Consider the following 17,545-nt stretch of genomic DNA (forward strand, 5'->3'; position numbering starts at 1 on the left):
ATAAAGAAGTAAAGCTGCTATCTTTCAGAGGAGCAGTGATGGACAAGGAAGGACCTGGGTTTCCATCACGTGTCTGCTATGAAATGGTGTCAGACCTCGGGGTCACTAACTTCTTGGAGCCCTCATGTCCCCATCCAGAAGATGACTAACTAACCAACCTCCAAGATGGCTCCAAACACGGGGAATTTATTACTTAACAAACAGCTTACTTAAGTACCTCCCTCTTGTCTCCTTCAGTCCTTTCCTCAATTGTCACAAAAGTAACCTTACACACAGTGTCAACCTCCCTCCTCTTGACCAGCCCCACCTCCGGATAAGACAAACACTAGGCCAACTCTGGTCCCACGCTCAGTTACTGGAAGGGAACGTCCAATTATCAACCAGCGCTGAAAGGGCCGGGTTACCTCTCCATCTTATCGACAGACCAAAGCACACATGTGTAAGTTTGGATGCTAAAAAAGCAGTTACTCTGAGCCATCTTTGGGATCAACGAAGCAGGAGGGTGGTTGGAACCATCCGAGAAGAGCAAGGTTTCAGACTTTATGGGTCGACAAAACAGTAGCCAAGTGCCACTTGGAAAGGGCTGTCCACACACATGATGAATCCATACGGGAGCAAAAAAGAAAGCGGCGGTGATGGGAGTGTGTTTTGAAAGAGACAAGTAATTCGTTAACACCCGGTTGTCCAAAGTTTGAAGCAGCACCACGCTTCTGGAAGGGGTGAGGTGAATATTCTTCAGAAAACACACCCAGAAGACAGAAGTAGAAGAAGACGCAAGTCTACAAACCAGTGGGTGAGTCAGCAGGTCTGGGCTTGTGTCCCAGCTCTGCGACGCACTAGCCGCCGGGCCTTGGCAACGTGACACAAGGCCTCTCAGCCTCCGATTCCTCCCCTAAGATACAGGAACGGAAAGGGGACCTTCTTCACAAGTTGGGGGGAACCAATGAGAGAATGCCTCAGACATGCTGAGAGAGCTTAGAACACAACAGATGTTACATGAGCATTAGTTTTTGTACTCAACAGTGTTCCTGGCCTTCATGGGGAGTTGGCATGCCAATTGGACAAGAGGAAGGCTAGTTAGCGGGTAGGCAAGAGGCGGGCAAGGCTGGTGGGAGGCAGGTACTACCACTGCCCTGTCCATCAGGACACTGGGGGGGGTGGGGGTGAGGGGTGGGGAGGGAACCAGGGAGGGAGTGGCTTTTCACAGACTCCTGACAGAAGTCTCCCCTGTGCTACAGTTCACACAACCCTCACCAAAACACCATCCCTGTTTTCGCAGAAGAGGTCACTAGGACGTAGGGAGGCAGGGCTGGGATTCCAGCTGGGTGGCTCTGTTTGGTCCACCTCACACCCGCAAGGAAACGGTAGGGGCGCAGGAACTTTCTGTCTCGGTCACTGCTGGGCTGCTGCAGTAGGAGAACCGTGTGGTGCGCAATCATATCTGCCTTTCACCCCTAGACTCTTTCCACATCCCGCGTGGATTAAAACGCAGGCCGCAGGAAGGGGGAGAAGGAGCCGAGGGGTTCTTCGGGTGAGCCACTGAAGAACACGCATCGGTGAGCAAGGCGGGGGTGGTGGTGGAGGAGACAGGTGATTCGACGTCACCTGAGGCCCGACCCTCAGAGAGCACGGGGTGGGGTGGGTGGTGAAAAGCTGCCTATGAGGAAGAGGCCGGAGATCAGCAAGGCCACCTGAAGGAGAGAGGGAACAGCACACGGGAGGGAGCCCTCACCTCAGGGCCAACTAGGTAATCCACCCAGGAAGCTATCACCTCCAGTCTAATCAGCTGAAATGCTCTCTGTGCTCCATTGCCAGCCAATCAGATCAGCGCCCCAGGGAGCCTTCCTGGTTACTGCTGTCAACTGTATGTTTGCAGGAGACTAGACTGAAAACACAATCTTTCGGGTTGGGCTATTTATTATTTTTTTTTATTTTGTTTGTTTTTTTTTTTTTACGTTTGTTTACTTTTGATAGAGACAGAGCACAAGTGGGGGAGGGGCAGAGAGAGAAGGAGACCCAGAATCCGAAGCAGGCTGTCAGCCCAGAGCCCGACGCGGGGCTCGAGCTCCAAAACCGCGAGATCATGACCTGAGTCCAAGCCGGATGCTTAACAGACTGAGCCACCCAGGCGCCCCTTGGCTCTTTACTATTATGTTTCAACCTGAATCCAAAGAATTTTGATAGAAACAGGTCACTAATAATTTAGGGATTAATTTAGGTGGGGGAAGAGGGAAACCCCGGACCTCACAGAGGACCATTCCTATCCATCCAGCCACAGCCAGAGAACCTGCCTGATGCGTTCAAGGCCAGAAAGTCGCTTTTGGTGCCTATCTGGGAATCTTCTGAAGGCGTTACTGATACCATGGGACCAGCGCCGCAGATGTTCCCGGCAGAGATGTGGTAAAAACCTGTCCCACGGCTCTGGAGGAACAGCCTCCTCACTTTCTTACTTTCCAGCCGGGGGACACCTCACCCGGTGGGCAGCCAGTTGCCTGGGGCAGGATGTGGGGGTGGGGAACACCAGCTCCCCTCCAGCCGGCAAACACATGCACGGATATCCTCGTTCAGCTGCGATGGAGAATTTGCTCCAATCTTTCCAAAGACCCTGAGCCGCTCGGCACCGGACGTGAGTAACCATCCCCTGAAGAACACATTGTCAGGAACTGTGGCTCATCTCTTTTTTACACAGATGGGATCCTGACTAAGAGCCCCCCGATCTCGGGAGACAGAAGGGGTGCTTTCCTCTTTGAAAAGAGGGGAAATTTGAAACAGTCCCCCCAGGAAGAAAGAAATCTGTTATCCTAAAAGGAAGGGAAGGAAAGGACAATCTGTCTTGTTTCAGTCTTCAAGGAAAAAGAAAATGAAAAAGCGTATTCCCAGCCGATCTGTTAAAAGCTGCAAGGCAAAGTTTTGGCTGACACCTCGAGAACAAATATGAGGGAGAGGTCTCAACTCTTCCTCGTGACGAACAGACAGGCATTTTCCTTAGGAGTCCTCAGTTAGGAGTTCCTGACACAAAAGATGTCCTGAGAGGCCATGGGAAATGCTGTCACACTGCGGATTTTTCGGGTTAAACGTGTGATCTCTGGAGACCATCTCCAAGAATTAAAGGGGGTTTTTAATGTGAAAAACATATGCCTGGACAACTTCTCATCGGGCTCAGCAATTATAGTCCATCTGAATGAGTAGTGGAATGGAAGCACCTGGGTGGCGGGTAGGGATCTCTGCGACAGTTTTACCGTGTGGTCGTTTCACTGCTCAGGGGCACTTCCGACAATGGGTGGAGAGGACAAATATAACGGGGGGGGGGGGGGGCTGAATAGTTGACTATAAAAATTAGCAGCAGTATCTAATAAAAATATTGAGTTCGATATCCATTTCAAACTACTGTTTATGGGTAACTCACATGGTTCCCCCTTTCTCTTATATTGTGAAATGAGGGGCTTGATCTTTCCAGCTCCCAGACTCTAATTCCGCGGCGGCATCGAAAGCGCTGGGCTGAATGGGAACACAGCGATGCCTATGAGGGACCACAGGGGTATTTATTTTCCAGTGTTTAAAATTTCAGCGCTGGACAGGAGCCTGCTTAGGTTATACGTGCTTACTCCGCTCGGGTTCTCTTTACTCTTTACTATTCTTTTGGTACTAATACCCAAGGGCAGAAAGAGATCACTGTAAATGACTTACTCAGGCTCTTTTCCCCTAACAGGCGGGCAGAAAGGGACCACCGGTCTCCCTCCTTTCTCAGCTTTGACTCCGGCCCATCCCGCTCAAGCAAAGCCCAGACCCAGCCATCCCACAGGACAGGTGTCACCCCTCACTGGTTGCCCGGTCCGGCGTGAGCACACCCTGGCAGAACCCCAGCCCTCTGGCAGGGCCTGTGCGGCTGTGCCCGCCTGCAGAGCACGGAGGTTATGGCCCAAATTAAAGCCCCTGGAATCCTTCAAAAGGAGGCAGGGAGCTGCTACCAGAGAACTTTAAGAGGCTGGAGAGAGACAGAGGGAGGAGACAGAGTGAGAGCAAGAAAGAAAGGAAAACAAACAAGAAAAAAAAAAAAACCCACACAAACCAAAAGACAATGTGATTTGTACCGGCACGAGGCAATGTGTGTTGACCTGAATACAGCCGTGACCGTAAAGCTGGCTGACGCCTATCAGATCAGCTCTCTGTAGGGAGAGATGTCAGATAGCTGGCATCCTCATTGTTACATTAGTTATTAATAAACTTCCTGACAATGGAAGGAAGTGCCAGCACTCAGAGAATGAGAATGTGAGAACGGGTGAGTAATGCCTGTGGACGGATCCCAGGCAAAGCGAGGGCCCCGCGCTTCGCACATGTTTTCCCCCAGAACGGCGAGTGTCAGAGCTGGGGCGTGATCGCAGGCGGCAGGGTTTGCCCCGGTGCTGTTTGTTTAAACCAAAGATCCCACACCACATGCTTCGCAATCCTGCTGATCACGACGACAAAGAGGACTCAACTGCCAACTCATTAATCACCCAGCCCGGCTCCTATTTATAGACACAGCACATCCTTTTGTTTTGTAGCAAACGCGCGGCTTATGCCCCTGGATTTTCAGTCAAGAAGCCAGTGCCAGTCTCCTTGTTTCATCTCAGAGGGGACACACAGTACCATCTTTTTGTCCAGGTGGTTAACAAGACAAGCCACATGGGCCTGCAGAACACAAGGTATTTCCCAAGCTGTGCACCATTTTCTTTAAAAAGGCTGAGAGTCGTCCGAGCAGCTCTGTCAGTTAAGCATCTGACTTCCGATCAGGTCATGATCTCACGGTTCATGAGTTCAAGCCCCACGTTAGGCTCTGTGCTGACAGCTCAGAACCTGGAGCCTGTTTAGGATGCTGTGTCTCCCTCTCTCTCTCTGTGCCTCCCCCACTCACACTCTGTCCCCCTCTCAAAAATAAATAAATACTAAAAAAAAAAAAAACTTTTTTTAAAGGCTGAGAGCACGGGGTGCCTGGGTGGCTCAACTGGTTGAACGTCTGACTTCATCTCAGGACATGAGCTCACGGTTTGTGAGTTCGAGCCCCATGTTGGGATCTGTGGTGACAGCTCAGAGCCTGGAACCTGCTTCAGATTCTGGGTCTCCTTCTCACTCTGCCCCTCCCCCACCTTGTGCACAGCATACCCTCTCTCTCTCTTTCTCAAAAAAAAAAAAAAAAAAAAAAAAAAAAGGTTGAGGGCAAAACCAGGTCTCCCTTAGCCCCTACATGCCCCACTGACATCAGAATTGTTCCGTTCTGGCAAGTCGTCCCAACAATGCTTAGGACAAGCCTACGCGCTCTCCCACTTTTGGACGAGCTATGGAAAGGCTGTGCGTGTTCAGCTACCAGGACAAGTACAGCTGTTGTTTTCTTTGTTTTTTGTTTGGTTATTACATGTTCTGTCCCTCTCCAATCTTTTCTGAGATACCAAGAAATGGGGGAAGGGAAGAGAGGAACAAACCCCTTTGAAGTCCCGCAAAAAAGATGCCAGGTGCTTTTTTTTTTTTTTTTTTGAACGCTGAAAACATCATAACCGAGTGGTTTGAATTCATAGTTGTCCTCTGTAACTCTGTCTGAGCCTCTGCAAACAAGTTACCTGAAGCACCAATGAGCAAAAGCAATGGAGGAGAGGTGTTGGCGAATCTGGAGGGAACCCGCAGGCTCCCCCAGGACGGAGTGAAGAGTGCCCACAGCAGTCAGGCAGGGGGTTTACGCAGCGTCCAGCCACGCACGGCGTGTGACGAGGCCAAGATGGCACCCGGCTCGTGGAGGGCAGGGGGAGCGGGTCTGTTGGCCTGGCTTGGCAGCCTGAGCTGCCTCGACATCCCTTCTTGCAGGGGGACTCTGCGAAGACCTCACCATCTCTCAGCTGATGTATTCTGGGGACAAGGGTCCTCACATCCTTTTTGAGCCTGGTCCCCAGGGCCTTTCTGCAAATGAATTTGGGATATGGGTTCTATAACCTTCCTACAGTGTGAACTGCATTCGGTGTCCTAACACGTATATTCCTTTTATTCCAACACAGGTCTTGCCTCCTGGGCTTGGATGGTTCACTACCTCTAAGGGTCTCTCCTGGGGACAGGGGCCTATAGGTCTTATGTGAGAGAGTCCTATGTATCATCACTGAAGAATTTGGGGTGGGGGGCTTAGCACTAAGCCTTAATAAATCATTTCAACTACGTGGACCTTTTTTTTTTTTTAACGCTAGCCCTGTGGCTCAGGGCATTAGCAAATGTAGACTTCCAACTTCTTTAATAAATAGCAACGACATGGCTTTGTTTCTTTAGCAACTCATACCTCAGATGCCAAGTACTGGACGTCAGTAATTTTAAAGGTATTTACATGCCTTTAAATAGGAAAACAGCCTCAAAGTTACTAACAGCTTGGAAATATTTTCTCTGTTGACATCAATAAACAGTATGAAACAGTTTGAGGAGAGGGGCTCTAGCTTTCTAAGTGTTGTGCATTGCACCAAGCAAGGTTTGGGAGCTAAAGAAAGAGCTCATCCCACAACAATATTACAGTGTTACGAGGGTCAGCTACACCCCAATTTGGGCACAGATAAGGGTGAAACAGTGGATAGAAGACAGCAAGGATGAACGATATTTGACAAATTTAATCTTTGAAGGTCTGAGGCCAGTAGATAAAGTGATACAGTACATTCCGAAGGAGAGTATCAGTGGCGGGTATGTGACAGTTCTAGGCAAGGCCCAAGAAACCATGAGCTCCAGGAACACAGATGATCCTAGGGGCGCCTGGGTGGCTCAGTCGGTTAAACACCTGACTTCGGCACAGGTCACGATCTCGAAGTTCATGGGTTTGAGCCCCGTGTCAGGCTCTGTGCTGACAGCTCAGAGCCTGGAGCCTGCTTCGGATTCTGTGTCTCCCCCGCTCTCTGCCCCTCCCCCACTCACGTGCAGTCTCCCCAAAATGAATAAACATTAAAAAAATTTTTTAAAAAAGGAACATAGATGATCCTTAAAATGGACCACGTGCAAGATTTTTACTACTATTTTTCAGATTTTAATTTCAATAATCCTATACCACTGACATTGGTTTTGGCAAGGATTTTTTGGATCTAATGCCAAAATCAAAGGTACCCGAAGTAAAAATGAACAAGGGGGATTACAGCAAACTAAAATGCTTTTGCACAGTAAAGGAAACCATCAACACAACAAAAAGGCAACCTCCTGAATGCGGGAAGATATTTGCAAGTCATATAACTGATAAGGGGTTAATATCCAAAATACATAAAGAACTCCTACAACTCTGGGGCGCCTGGGTGGCGCAGTCGGTTAAGCGTCCGACTTCAGCCAGGTCACGATCTCGCGGTCCGTGAGTTCGAGCCCCGCGTCGGGCTCTGGGCTGATGGCTCAGAGCCTGGAGCCTGTTTCCGATTCTGTGTCTCCCTCTCTCTCTGCCCCTCCCCCGTTCATGCTCTGTCTCTCTCCGTCCCAAGGATGAATAAACGTTAAAAAAAAAAAAAAAAATTAAAAAAAAAAAAAAAAAAGAACTCCTACAACTCACCAGCAAAGAACCCACACAACCCAATTCACAAATGGGCAGAGGATCGGAACACACATTTTCCCAAAGACATGCAAATGGCCGACAAACACATGAAAAGATACTCAATGTCGCTCGTCACACGCCAGGGAACGCAAATCAAAACCACAGTGAGAAACCACCTCACACCTGTCACAACGGCCAGAGTCAAAAAGACAAGAAACAACCAGTGTTGGCAACTGTGGAAAAAAAGGAACTCTCATGCACTGTTGGTGGCAATGCCAACGGGTGCAGTCACTGTGGGGAACAGTATGGAGGTTCTTCCAAAATTTAAAAACAGAGCTACCATATGATCCGGTAATCCCAGTACTGGGTATTTATCTGGAGAGAATGAAAACACTAACTCAAAAAGATAGACCTATCCCTACATCCACGGCAGCGTTATTTACAACAAAATATGGCAACAACCCATCCATGAAGGGATCAAGAAGATGTGACACATCCGTACAATGGAATATTATTCAGCCTTAAAAAAACGAAATCTCACCTTCTTGGGATAACCCAGATGGACCTTGAGGGCACTGAGTTAGGTGGAGTATGTCAGAGAAACAAGTATCGTATAATCTCACTTATATGTGGAACTTAAAAAAAAAAAACACAACACAAAAAACCCAGAACTGAATCTCATAGATACAGAGAGCAGATTGGTGGTTGACAGAGGCTGGGGTTCAGAAGGTATGTGTTTCTAGTTATAAATCAAGGAAATGTAATGTTACATTTTTTTTTGAATCGTGTTTGGAGTACCTACTGGATGTCAGGCCCTGAGCTAGAAGTAGAAAAAAGGATTTTCAAATGAGGACTCAGTTCTCAAAATGTTTTTAAGGAATATTTATTAGAGCCCTTTTTTTTTTTTTTTTTTTTTTAAAGCAGGAGGCAATAGGTGAAGGAGGGAAACTAATTGATCAAATGGGATACTGGATTAGACACATTGTATTTTCTAAATGAGAAGTAGAATGTAGTGTCTGGCAAGTGTAATAAAAAGAGTGTTTAAAATCAGGGCTGCCCTACAGGAGCAAGGCCCCATCCATCTGGGGGAACACATTTCTAAGGAGTTCTCGAGAAACAGGCAAGAGGTCACTGAAGGACAAAAAGAAACTAGTGGGAAACTAGCCAGCCGGGAGTTTTTGGAAGACAAAGAGACAGCAGGCGGGAATCCAAGTCGGTGAGCGGCAGAGACAGAATCCCAAGCAGGCTCTGCACTCTCCGTGCAGAGCCTGACCCGGGGCTCGAACCCATGAACCATGAGATCATGACCTGAGTTGAGACCAAGACTCAGATACTTAACCGACTGAGCCACCCAGGCGCCCTCCGGCTGTGGAGTTTTCTAAGCCAAGGGCTGGACGCCCTCACTGTGGGTGACGGGAAACACCCCCTTCCAGGTGGGGCTGTCGAGGGCTGGTCTCAGCTGAGGGCATCTGTTCCCGCACAAGACAGAGGGGCAGCGATCAGCACCCCCAGGGGGAAATGATGACCACATCTGTGGACACCAGAAATTCCCTTTAACTCATGGCCTATATTCTTTCCTTTTTGGAGTCTCTCCTCCACTGTCTTCTTAAGTCACGGGAGGGAGGTGTCCCCACGGACCCTCAGCCTCAGCATGACATCAAGCACACTTCTTCAGGCTCCGGCTGGCAGGGCTGGGCAGAGTTTGACGCACTGCCTGATCTGGTCCTGGGGCACGGCTCATACCTCCCGGTCTCATCCTCTCCCACCTTCCCCTCGCACAGCGGTATGGCAGAGGGCGGGCAGGGAAAGGGCAGAGGAGTCAGTGCCCACGAACAGAGTCCCTCTGCAAGTGGGGAGGGCGAGGTCTTTGCATCAGGAGCTCCCAAGTAGACTCCCTGACATGAAGTTATCACACATTTGAAAGTCACTTTTGTATCTTGGGGTAAAGATGCTTTATTTGCTACTGTACTATTTTGTTCTATTATGCTGGTGGCAGGGACACAGCTGAATTGCTTTCTCATCTGCAAAATCTGGATCTCATCTGCTGATGACGGAGTGATGTCAGTTCTACGTCAGGAGATTTGGGGCTCCCGGGCACAACCTGATCTGTGGCTGCGGTTACGTTACCACCATGGTGCCCCCACAGGCTCACAGATATGAGCGGCCAGAGAAGACGGCCCAAGACACAGGTCCGAAAGCGGGGATACCTGGGTTCTGTGTTCCAAAGCCACACCGTCACCTCAGGCTTCTATCTCTTCTTCAGCAGGAAGAGTGGCTCTCAACGTGTGGTCCCCAGACCAGCCGCATCGGCATCTCTTAGGGATTTGTTAAAAATACAAATTCTCAGGCTCACCCCCGACCTACAGAATCAGACACCCTGGGACTGGAGCTCAGCTATCTGTGTTTGAACTGCCCTCCACGTGGTTCTGATGCGCGTTGAAGTTTAAGAACTGAGCTGGAAGAATCCACTGTCCTTCTGGATAGAACCGTGCCAAATTCGCACAGTACCCGGCTTTCCAAATGGCTAAGAAACCACAGCAGGGATGCACACCTCACGAAGCCTGAGGGATGGGTGGGGCTCATCTGTGGCTGGATGAGGATGACCGTGGGCAGACAAATCCAGGCTCAAAGCAGAGACTCTGGATTTTACCAGGGGTTAGAAGGGTCTAGAGCACAAACACAGGGACTGACTATGGCTCTGCCCTTTGCCCCTCAGCAGGGGACTGAGAGTGGCCATAATGTGAGATGTGGGTCTCAGGTTTTGTAGGACCTCCTCTTAGATACAAGACAGCGGCATTTTTTACAGCTTTCACTGTAAAGCTGAAGGCCTCAGAAATTATCATCATTTGCCTCGCTGTACTGCTGAAAACATTTAGAAGAATCTGAGGCAGGGAGGGGTTTATGGTAAACCTATGGTGGCAGAAGTAGAGCCAGGCTTTGTGGGGCATGAAGCTTATATAATTTTAGTGGATTTACGGAAAATAATGCAATTATTTACAACAGCCGAGATGTGGAAGAACCTAGGTGCCCACTAATAGAGGACACTTAGGATTGATAAGATGGATAGAGAAGATGTGGGGTGTGTGTGTGTGTGTGTGTGTGTGTGTGTGTGTGTGTGTACATCACACAACAGACACACACACAATGGAATATTACTCAGCCATAAAAAAGAATGAGATCTTGCCATTTACAACAACATGGATGGACCTGGGTATTATGGTAAGTGAAAGAAATCAGACAGAGAAAGACAAATACCGTATGATTTCACTTCTTCATGGAATCTACCAAACAAACGAATAAACAAACAACAAGCAGAAATAGACTGAGGGGTGCCTGGGTGGCTCAGTCAGTTAAGCCTCTGACTTCAGCTCAGGTCATGATCTCATGTCTGTGAGTCTGAGCCCCTCGTCTGGCTCTGGGCTGACAGCTCAGAGCCTGGAGCCTGCTTTGGATTCTGTGTCTCCCTCTCTCTCTGCCCCTCCCCCACTTGTGCTCTGTCTCTCTCTCTCAAAAATAAATGAACATTACAAAAAAAAAGAAAGAAAGAAACAGACCCATTAATACAGAGAACTGGTGATTGTCAGAGGGGAGGGGGAAGGGTGAAATGGGACAAGGAGGGTGGGAGACACAGGCTCCCACGGATGGAATGAGTAAGTCACAGGGAAGAAAGGTACAGCTTAGAGAATACAGTCAGTGACACCTTAACAGAGCTGCATGGTGACAGCTGGTAGCTACACTTGAGGTGAGCACAAGAGATGGTGAAATCGCCACGTTACATACCTGAAACTAACATAACACTTACGTGGACTGCACTTCAAGATAAAAAAAAAAAAAGAATGCAAAACGTACTATGTTCACAAAACCACATGCCATGAGGACACGTGGCTGGGCCCTCCCAAACCCTCTGAAAGGCCTGGCCAGCGCGGGCCCCCGAGCTGAAGCTCCATCAGCCCCTCAGTAAACGGGCCTCTCGGTCCGGGAGGGGCACATCCTCCCCCTGGTCCTCCGGGTCGAGGCTCTGACTGGACTCTGCCGGCCTGGAGGCTGCCCAGACCCCTTCAGCTTCTTGCCCTCCTCCGTTTCCTCTTACTGCTGTTGTGTGCAGTCCTTAGGGCTGTGGAAAGACCCTGGTGAACCAAGGAGTTGGTTCTTAGAAGGACATCGCTTTTCACGGCTCATTCTTATTTGTTTCTCTCTGAGACTATCTTCACTTCCAGCCTTTTACAACCCTGGAAGCACCAGGTGCAAAGACAAACAACGAAATAACGACAGGGGAAGGTATAGTAAAGGGGAACTGTGGCGAGGGGGAGAAGAATCTAGACAAAGCTGATGGAGGGAGGAGCCGAGATGTGGGCAGGCAGGATGCCTCTGCGAACCCATGAGCTCCGGCTGGCGTCCCCATCAGCAGGGTTCCGAGGAAGCAAGAGCAGCAGAGAAGTTATGGCTGAGTGTGACGGAGGGACAGCAGTACTGGGCACAGTGGGGGGGGGGGGGGCGGGGGGGGGGCTTGGTAAACAGCATCAGTGGGGGTGGGCATCAAAGAGAGAGAGATGCACTAGAACAGAGGTGACACTAGGGACGCAATATTTACAGACAACTCCTAGAATGTTAGGGCAGGAAGAAATCTTAAAGGAAAAAAAAAAGGAAGGAAGAAAGAAAGAAAAAATGACTCTGGAGGATGAGGGAGGGGAAAGACTTGTTGCTTTCCTTCGAGGCTCCAAGGCAAGAGTACACTGTCCCCAAGAACAATCAGGCTTTGATCCTGTGGCCTGGGGAGTGACCTGCATTCAACGTCTCTGAACAATGACCCCCTCCCTCCCGCTTCCTGCGCTCAGCAAACCTCCGCCTCTTCCTGTCACCGTGGCCAACGGCGTCCCTACTCTGGCCATCAGCCGGTCCGAATTCACACGCAGAGCCAGTCTGTCCCTCTCGCATCCAATGACAAAATGACTTGCCCAGGGCTCTTAGAAACACACTTGGAATCAGACCCTGGGACTCTCAGTTGCAAAAGGTGCTCGACACTACGTGGCATTCTGTGACAGCAAGACTCTCCGAAGGCCTGGAGTTTCTGGCCTTCCAGAGTCCTGAGGAGTTCGCCTGAGAGCAGGACGGAGGGTCGCTCAGCACCACCAGCCTGCCTTCAGCCCCCCTCCTTGGTAGAATTCTCCTTTAAGGGCACACAAGCGCGCCCCACCCCGTCCTTGGACTTGACACTCCTGACCGTTGGCCATCGGCATTCAGAAGGCTCTGGAGGGTGCCCAAGAGGCTTCTGCGGCCGACAGTCCTTCCCACGCTGCCTGGTTCTGCTGCTTCGGATCTCCCCCCACCCTCTGGCACTCTGGGCGGTTTTCTCAGATTCCCGTTTGGCTCAAAACCTCGGTCTCACAACCGGAGCCAGCTCCCGGGGAGCCTGCCAAGCTGCCTCCTCCGCGGCTGCCACTGGCCGGCCTTGCCCGGAGCCTCGCTGGGCTGGGCGCCGCGCTTGGGCGAGCCTCCTCCACGCTCCCCGCGAGGCCCTGCCGTACCTGATGACAGGAGGCTGCCGCTGCTGCCGCTGATGATCTTCCCTTTGCTCCCCATGTTGGCCAGCTTGGAGGTCTTCAGCGTGCCGGTCTCGGTCAGGTCGATGGCGATCTCGCTCAGGCTGCGCGCGGCATGGATTTTAGACTAGAATGGAAAAGACAACCGGGCTGTGAAGAGGCATTCACCTCTGGTGGAGAATGGCTACTGCTCGCCGGCTTCGGGTCCCGAAAGGTAGCACAGGGACTCGTTTCCTGGCTTCCAGCATTCTTAACGTTTGTGTTCCTCGGCCCCATCCCCGACCACTGACGCTCCCCACGTGAGGTGGCTCTAGAGCGCACACGAGGGATAACGTTTCCCAAGCTCTGTCTTCCACGGGCTGTGCCGTGCAGTGCCTACTGCAGGGGCTTTGACGCCACACAGACCCTGTGCGGGGAACGTTCCTTAATCTCACCAAACCTCTTTATTCCCAGCTTATACAATGGGACGAACACCTCCTGCCTTTGTAGGTTCTGTTAGGGGCAAAGGACAGCAGGCACGTGAAGGCTGCCTGAGGCCGTGCCCTGGAACCCAGCTCTCGATAAAAGAGTACTGACTTCATTCTGTGTTTATTTAAAAAAAATTCCTTTTTACATTTATTTTTGAGAAACAGAGTGAGACAAAGCGTGAGCAGGGGAGGGGCAGAGAGAGAGGGAGACACAGAATCGGAAGCAGGCTCCGGGCTCCGAGCTGTCGGCACAGAGCCCGACGCGGGGCTCGAACCCACGAACCACGAGATACCTAACTCTCCTCTCCAAAGTCTAGATTTTAGTTAACGCTCCACTCCACTGTGCTAATGGCCCGACTTGGCTGAATGTAACAGGTTGGAATAATTAGAAGAGAAGTCTGTAATCATAATTACATTCCTAAAAGTAACTGTTTTTCATTTAAACTGCCTTTTTTAGCTACTGCCTGCGGTCAGTGAAAATGGGGTGTGCATTTTCTACACGTGTTTGATCTTTTTTTTTCCTTCTTCAGGAAATCAGTTGTTGTGATAGTACGTCAGGCAACATGCTTTACTCACAGCATGAGCCTAACAAAAACAGTATCAATGCTGGGAGAACCCATACGTGTGCTGAGGTTTCTTTCCACGGCCGTCGGCTACAGCACGTAAGCCGATGGTTTTCGAACTCGGTCTGGAACTTGGTTTTTCGGTCACTTAACGTGCATTTGCCCAACCACCCCCTCCGTGTGAGACCAAGTCTGTCCCCCAACAGGAGAAGCCAGCAGAGGCAGAAGTGGGGGCCGTGGAGGGGTCGGTAGACATCATCCATTCTTCCTTATTGACATTCTCTACCCGAGTCCCCTGAGCTGTCCAGCAAAGGCTATCACCCCGTGCCTTCGCCCTTCCTCTGGCCTCCACACTGATGCGGACGCTGACGTCCGTGCCTTCCGAGAGCTGAGCGCTTTCCTCTTGTTAGAAGAGGAGAGTCTGAGGGACCAAGGAAACGCAGGAGTCTTGCTGTTTGCCAGCTATGAAGCATCATCCCATCGGTCCTTCCTTGACTGAGGTCTCCTTTCTGACCTCAACTCTTGTCCCCGCATTCAGAACCAGGCCACCTCCCTCAGGTCAGGGCCTCCTTGCTGATGACCTAATCGCGGCCACCAGGACCCTGCAGTGCTCCGGCTTGCAGCAGAAGCAGGAAGCACCTTTCACTTCACATGGACAAGGCAGGCATGTCCACAGGGTGTATTTGGTTGAGCTTTACCCTCTGAGCAAGCCGAGGAAGCACACCCATCGCCGTCTTTAGCAGCCCTCTCCACGAACGCCCACGCTTTAATAAAAAGAGCCGAGGACGCTTGCAGTTATGTAATGACTCACGGAGACGCGGACCAACTCAGCATGATGCGAAGGGGCCCAGAGTCTCAAGTCAGAAAGATCTGGACTGGAATCTTGGCCCTGGCCAGGTAACCATTGTTTGACCAGGATCTTCAACCTGGCTGAGGCTCAGATCCCTGTTTATAAAATGAAGCTCTTAAAACCCATGTGGTGGAGTTGTGATAAGGACTCAATTAGATAATACACATAAAGGCCACTGGAATGGAAATAGGAATGGGATACAAATCATGACCTGGAGGCAATTTGCTAAATGAGGGGAGATCGATGGCTCAACCTGGGATTTGGGGGATCTCATTAACCACATGCCAGACCTATCCCCACCCACTTCCAATCCTGCCACTGATCAGTGTCAGAGGCAAAAACCAAAATATGGAAAAGGGAGCAACAGATATCCTTTCCCAAGGGAGATCAGATTCTTAGAAGCTTTAGGAAATTATTGGCTTCTCTCTGAATGGAAATATCACAATGACTCAACAGACCCAGTGGAGAGAGCACACACTAAGAGGAATGAGTACGGATTGGGAGATTGTATTCTGGCAAAGTCAAGTCTTTAGGACATCCCAGAAGAGCCTCCAAAATTCTGGACATCCTACTTTGGGGGCCTTGCCCCACCAAGTTTTATTACTGATATCCCACGAGCGAGGTTTAATGGTCCCCTACCAAGCTTTCACCCTGCTTTTGATCTAGATGGAATGAAGAACAGAGGACAGATTAGAAAAAAAACAAAACTCTTGGGGCACCTGGGTGGCTCAGTCGGTTAAGCATCCGACTTCGGCTCAGGTCATGATCTCGCGGTCCGTGAGTTCGAGCCCCGCGTGGGGCTCTGTGCTGACCGCTCAGAGCCTGGAGCCTGTAGCCTGTTTCAGATTCTGTGTCTCCCTGTCTCTCTGACCCTCCCCCGTTCATGCTGTCTCTCCCTGTCTCAAAAATAAATAAATGTTGGGGCGCCTGGGTGGCTCGGTTGGTTAAGCGTCCGACTTCGGTTCGGGTCATGATCTCAAGGTCTGTGAGTTCAAGCCCCGCATCAGGCTCTGTGCTGGCCAGAGCCTGGAGCCTGTTTCGGATTCTGTGTCTCCCTCTCTCTCTCTGCTCCTCCCCTCTTCATGCTCTGTCTCTCTCTGTCTCAAAAATAAATAAACGTCAAAAAAAAATTTTTTTTAATGTTAAAAAAAAAAGAAAAAAAAAAAAGAAAAAAACAAAACCCAATGACTGAGGAGGAGGAACCATGTCTGGACTAGAGGGCCACTTGACGAGTCCCTGCTTGGAGTTCAGAGGCATAGGGTCTAATGTTTACGCTCCACAATCTGAACTTTCAAGTATCTTCCTCTGATATCTACAAGACAGTCCTCAGCTCTGGGCTTCAGAGGTTGCCAGGATCCAGAAAGGACAACATTCCTCATCTTGGGGGTCGGCACACAGAAGTTACCAGGTGTGGCTGGTCCCTGTACAGCCTCTCATTCTGAATGAGCCGCACGAAACCAAGCAACATGGGCTCTTTCTGCTCCGTCTCTGGAGATAGAGGGAGCACGTGTGTGTGGGCACGTGCGAGAGATGTTCTTACATGATTTGCACAAGGATCCTGAAAGAAGAAAATACCAGCACCAGGGAAGAACCGGAGACTTCTTGGCCACCCTCCCCTGCTGACTCAAACCACTAGACCACACTTGTCTCCGGGGCTGATAAGCATCACTTGGGAGGCCTGGGCTTTGCAGAAGCACTTCGGAGAAAGGATTGGCTGGCCTGGCCCGACTCACTAGGGTGTGAAGCAATGGCCAGCGTGCCAGCCAACACGGGCTGCTCAGAAATATTTGGAAACTCGTCCCAGGCGTGTCAGCCGTCACTCACCGGAGATCGTTCTGCCCACCGGAGACGCATCACATCACCCTTGTACAGAGAACGGCATTCCAGAAACGAAAGGTGGTGTAATTCCGGAGGGGAATTTTATCATCTCTGATTTAATCTGGGAAACTTTTAGAGAATTTAACCTTTACACAAGTGTTGGCCAGGGGATACTGTGTTGGATTAACGATGATAATGATAAAAATACTGATTCCAAAAGCGGTTTCACACACATTGTGTCATGGGGCCAATCAATAATTTCCGTGAGTAATTTCCTTCCTTGTTCTCTCATCGGGGAGGCAAAGCAGGTACAGTGAGACACTTGCCTAGGGTCAGAGATCTGGAAATGGAGTCCCTGGACCTCCTTGTGGAGTTTATTCTTCACCTGCCACTGTGGGTTGAGGACTTGGTTCCTCCAGAGCTGACTGGGGGGAAAGTTCTCCCGCTCCCGGGCCAACGTGTACTTCCTTCCGTCCCCCAGGGGTCACTGAGATGGACAGCTGAAATTCCCCTATTGCGTGGGCACCTGGTTTGGCCTTTCAAAGGATACTTGCTGCTGATAAGTGAACTTTGAGACTAACTTTTCCCAGTTTACTTGTTGCTTCAGAGGGCTGACCTGTTAGCCTGGCAAAGAAGTCTTCTCCAACTGCAGAGGAAGACCATCTTTGACAGGGGGAATGAAGAACCCTAAGAACCGGCCTCTTGGGGCACCTCGTGGAGGTGGGGGGGGTTCAGTTGTTTAAGCGTCTGACTCTTGATTTCAGCTCAGGTCATGATCTCTCCATTCGGGGGATCGAGCC

The 17,545-nt window shown here is 50.3% G+C and overlaps 1 protein-coding gene across 2 annotated transcripts in view; it reads right to left on the minus strand.

Moving 5' to 3' along the window:
- The window catches only part of FRMD4A (FERM domain containing 4A), a 215,167-nt gene that overhangs the window by 39,294 nt on the left and 158,328 nt on the right, over positions 1 to 17,545 (minus strand). For both annotated transcript variants that reach the window (XM_030323364.1, XM_032593827.1), the window contains exon 14: positions 13,033 to 13,174. In XM_030323364.1, the coding sequence (XP_030179224.1) occupies positions 13,033 to 13,174 (142 nt within the window). The remainder of the gene's footprint in view (positions 1 to 13,032; positions 13,175 to 17,545) is intronic.

This window comes from Lynx canadensis, chromosome B4 (assembly GCF_007474595.2).
Source record: "Lynx canadensis isolate LIC74 chromosome B4, mLynCan4.pri.v2, whole genome shotgun sequence".
Classification (NCBI taxonomy): domain Eukaryota; kingdom Metazoa; phylum Chordata; class Mammalia; order Carnivora; family Felidae; genus Lynx; species Lynx canadensis.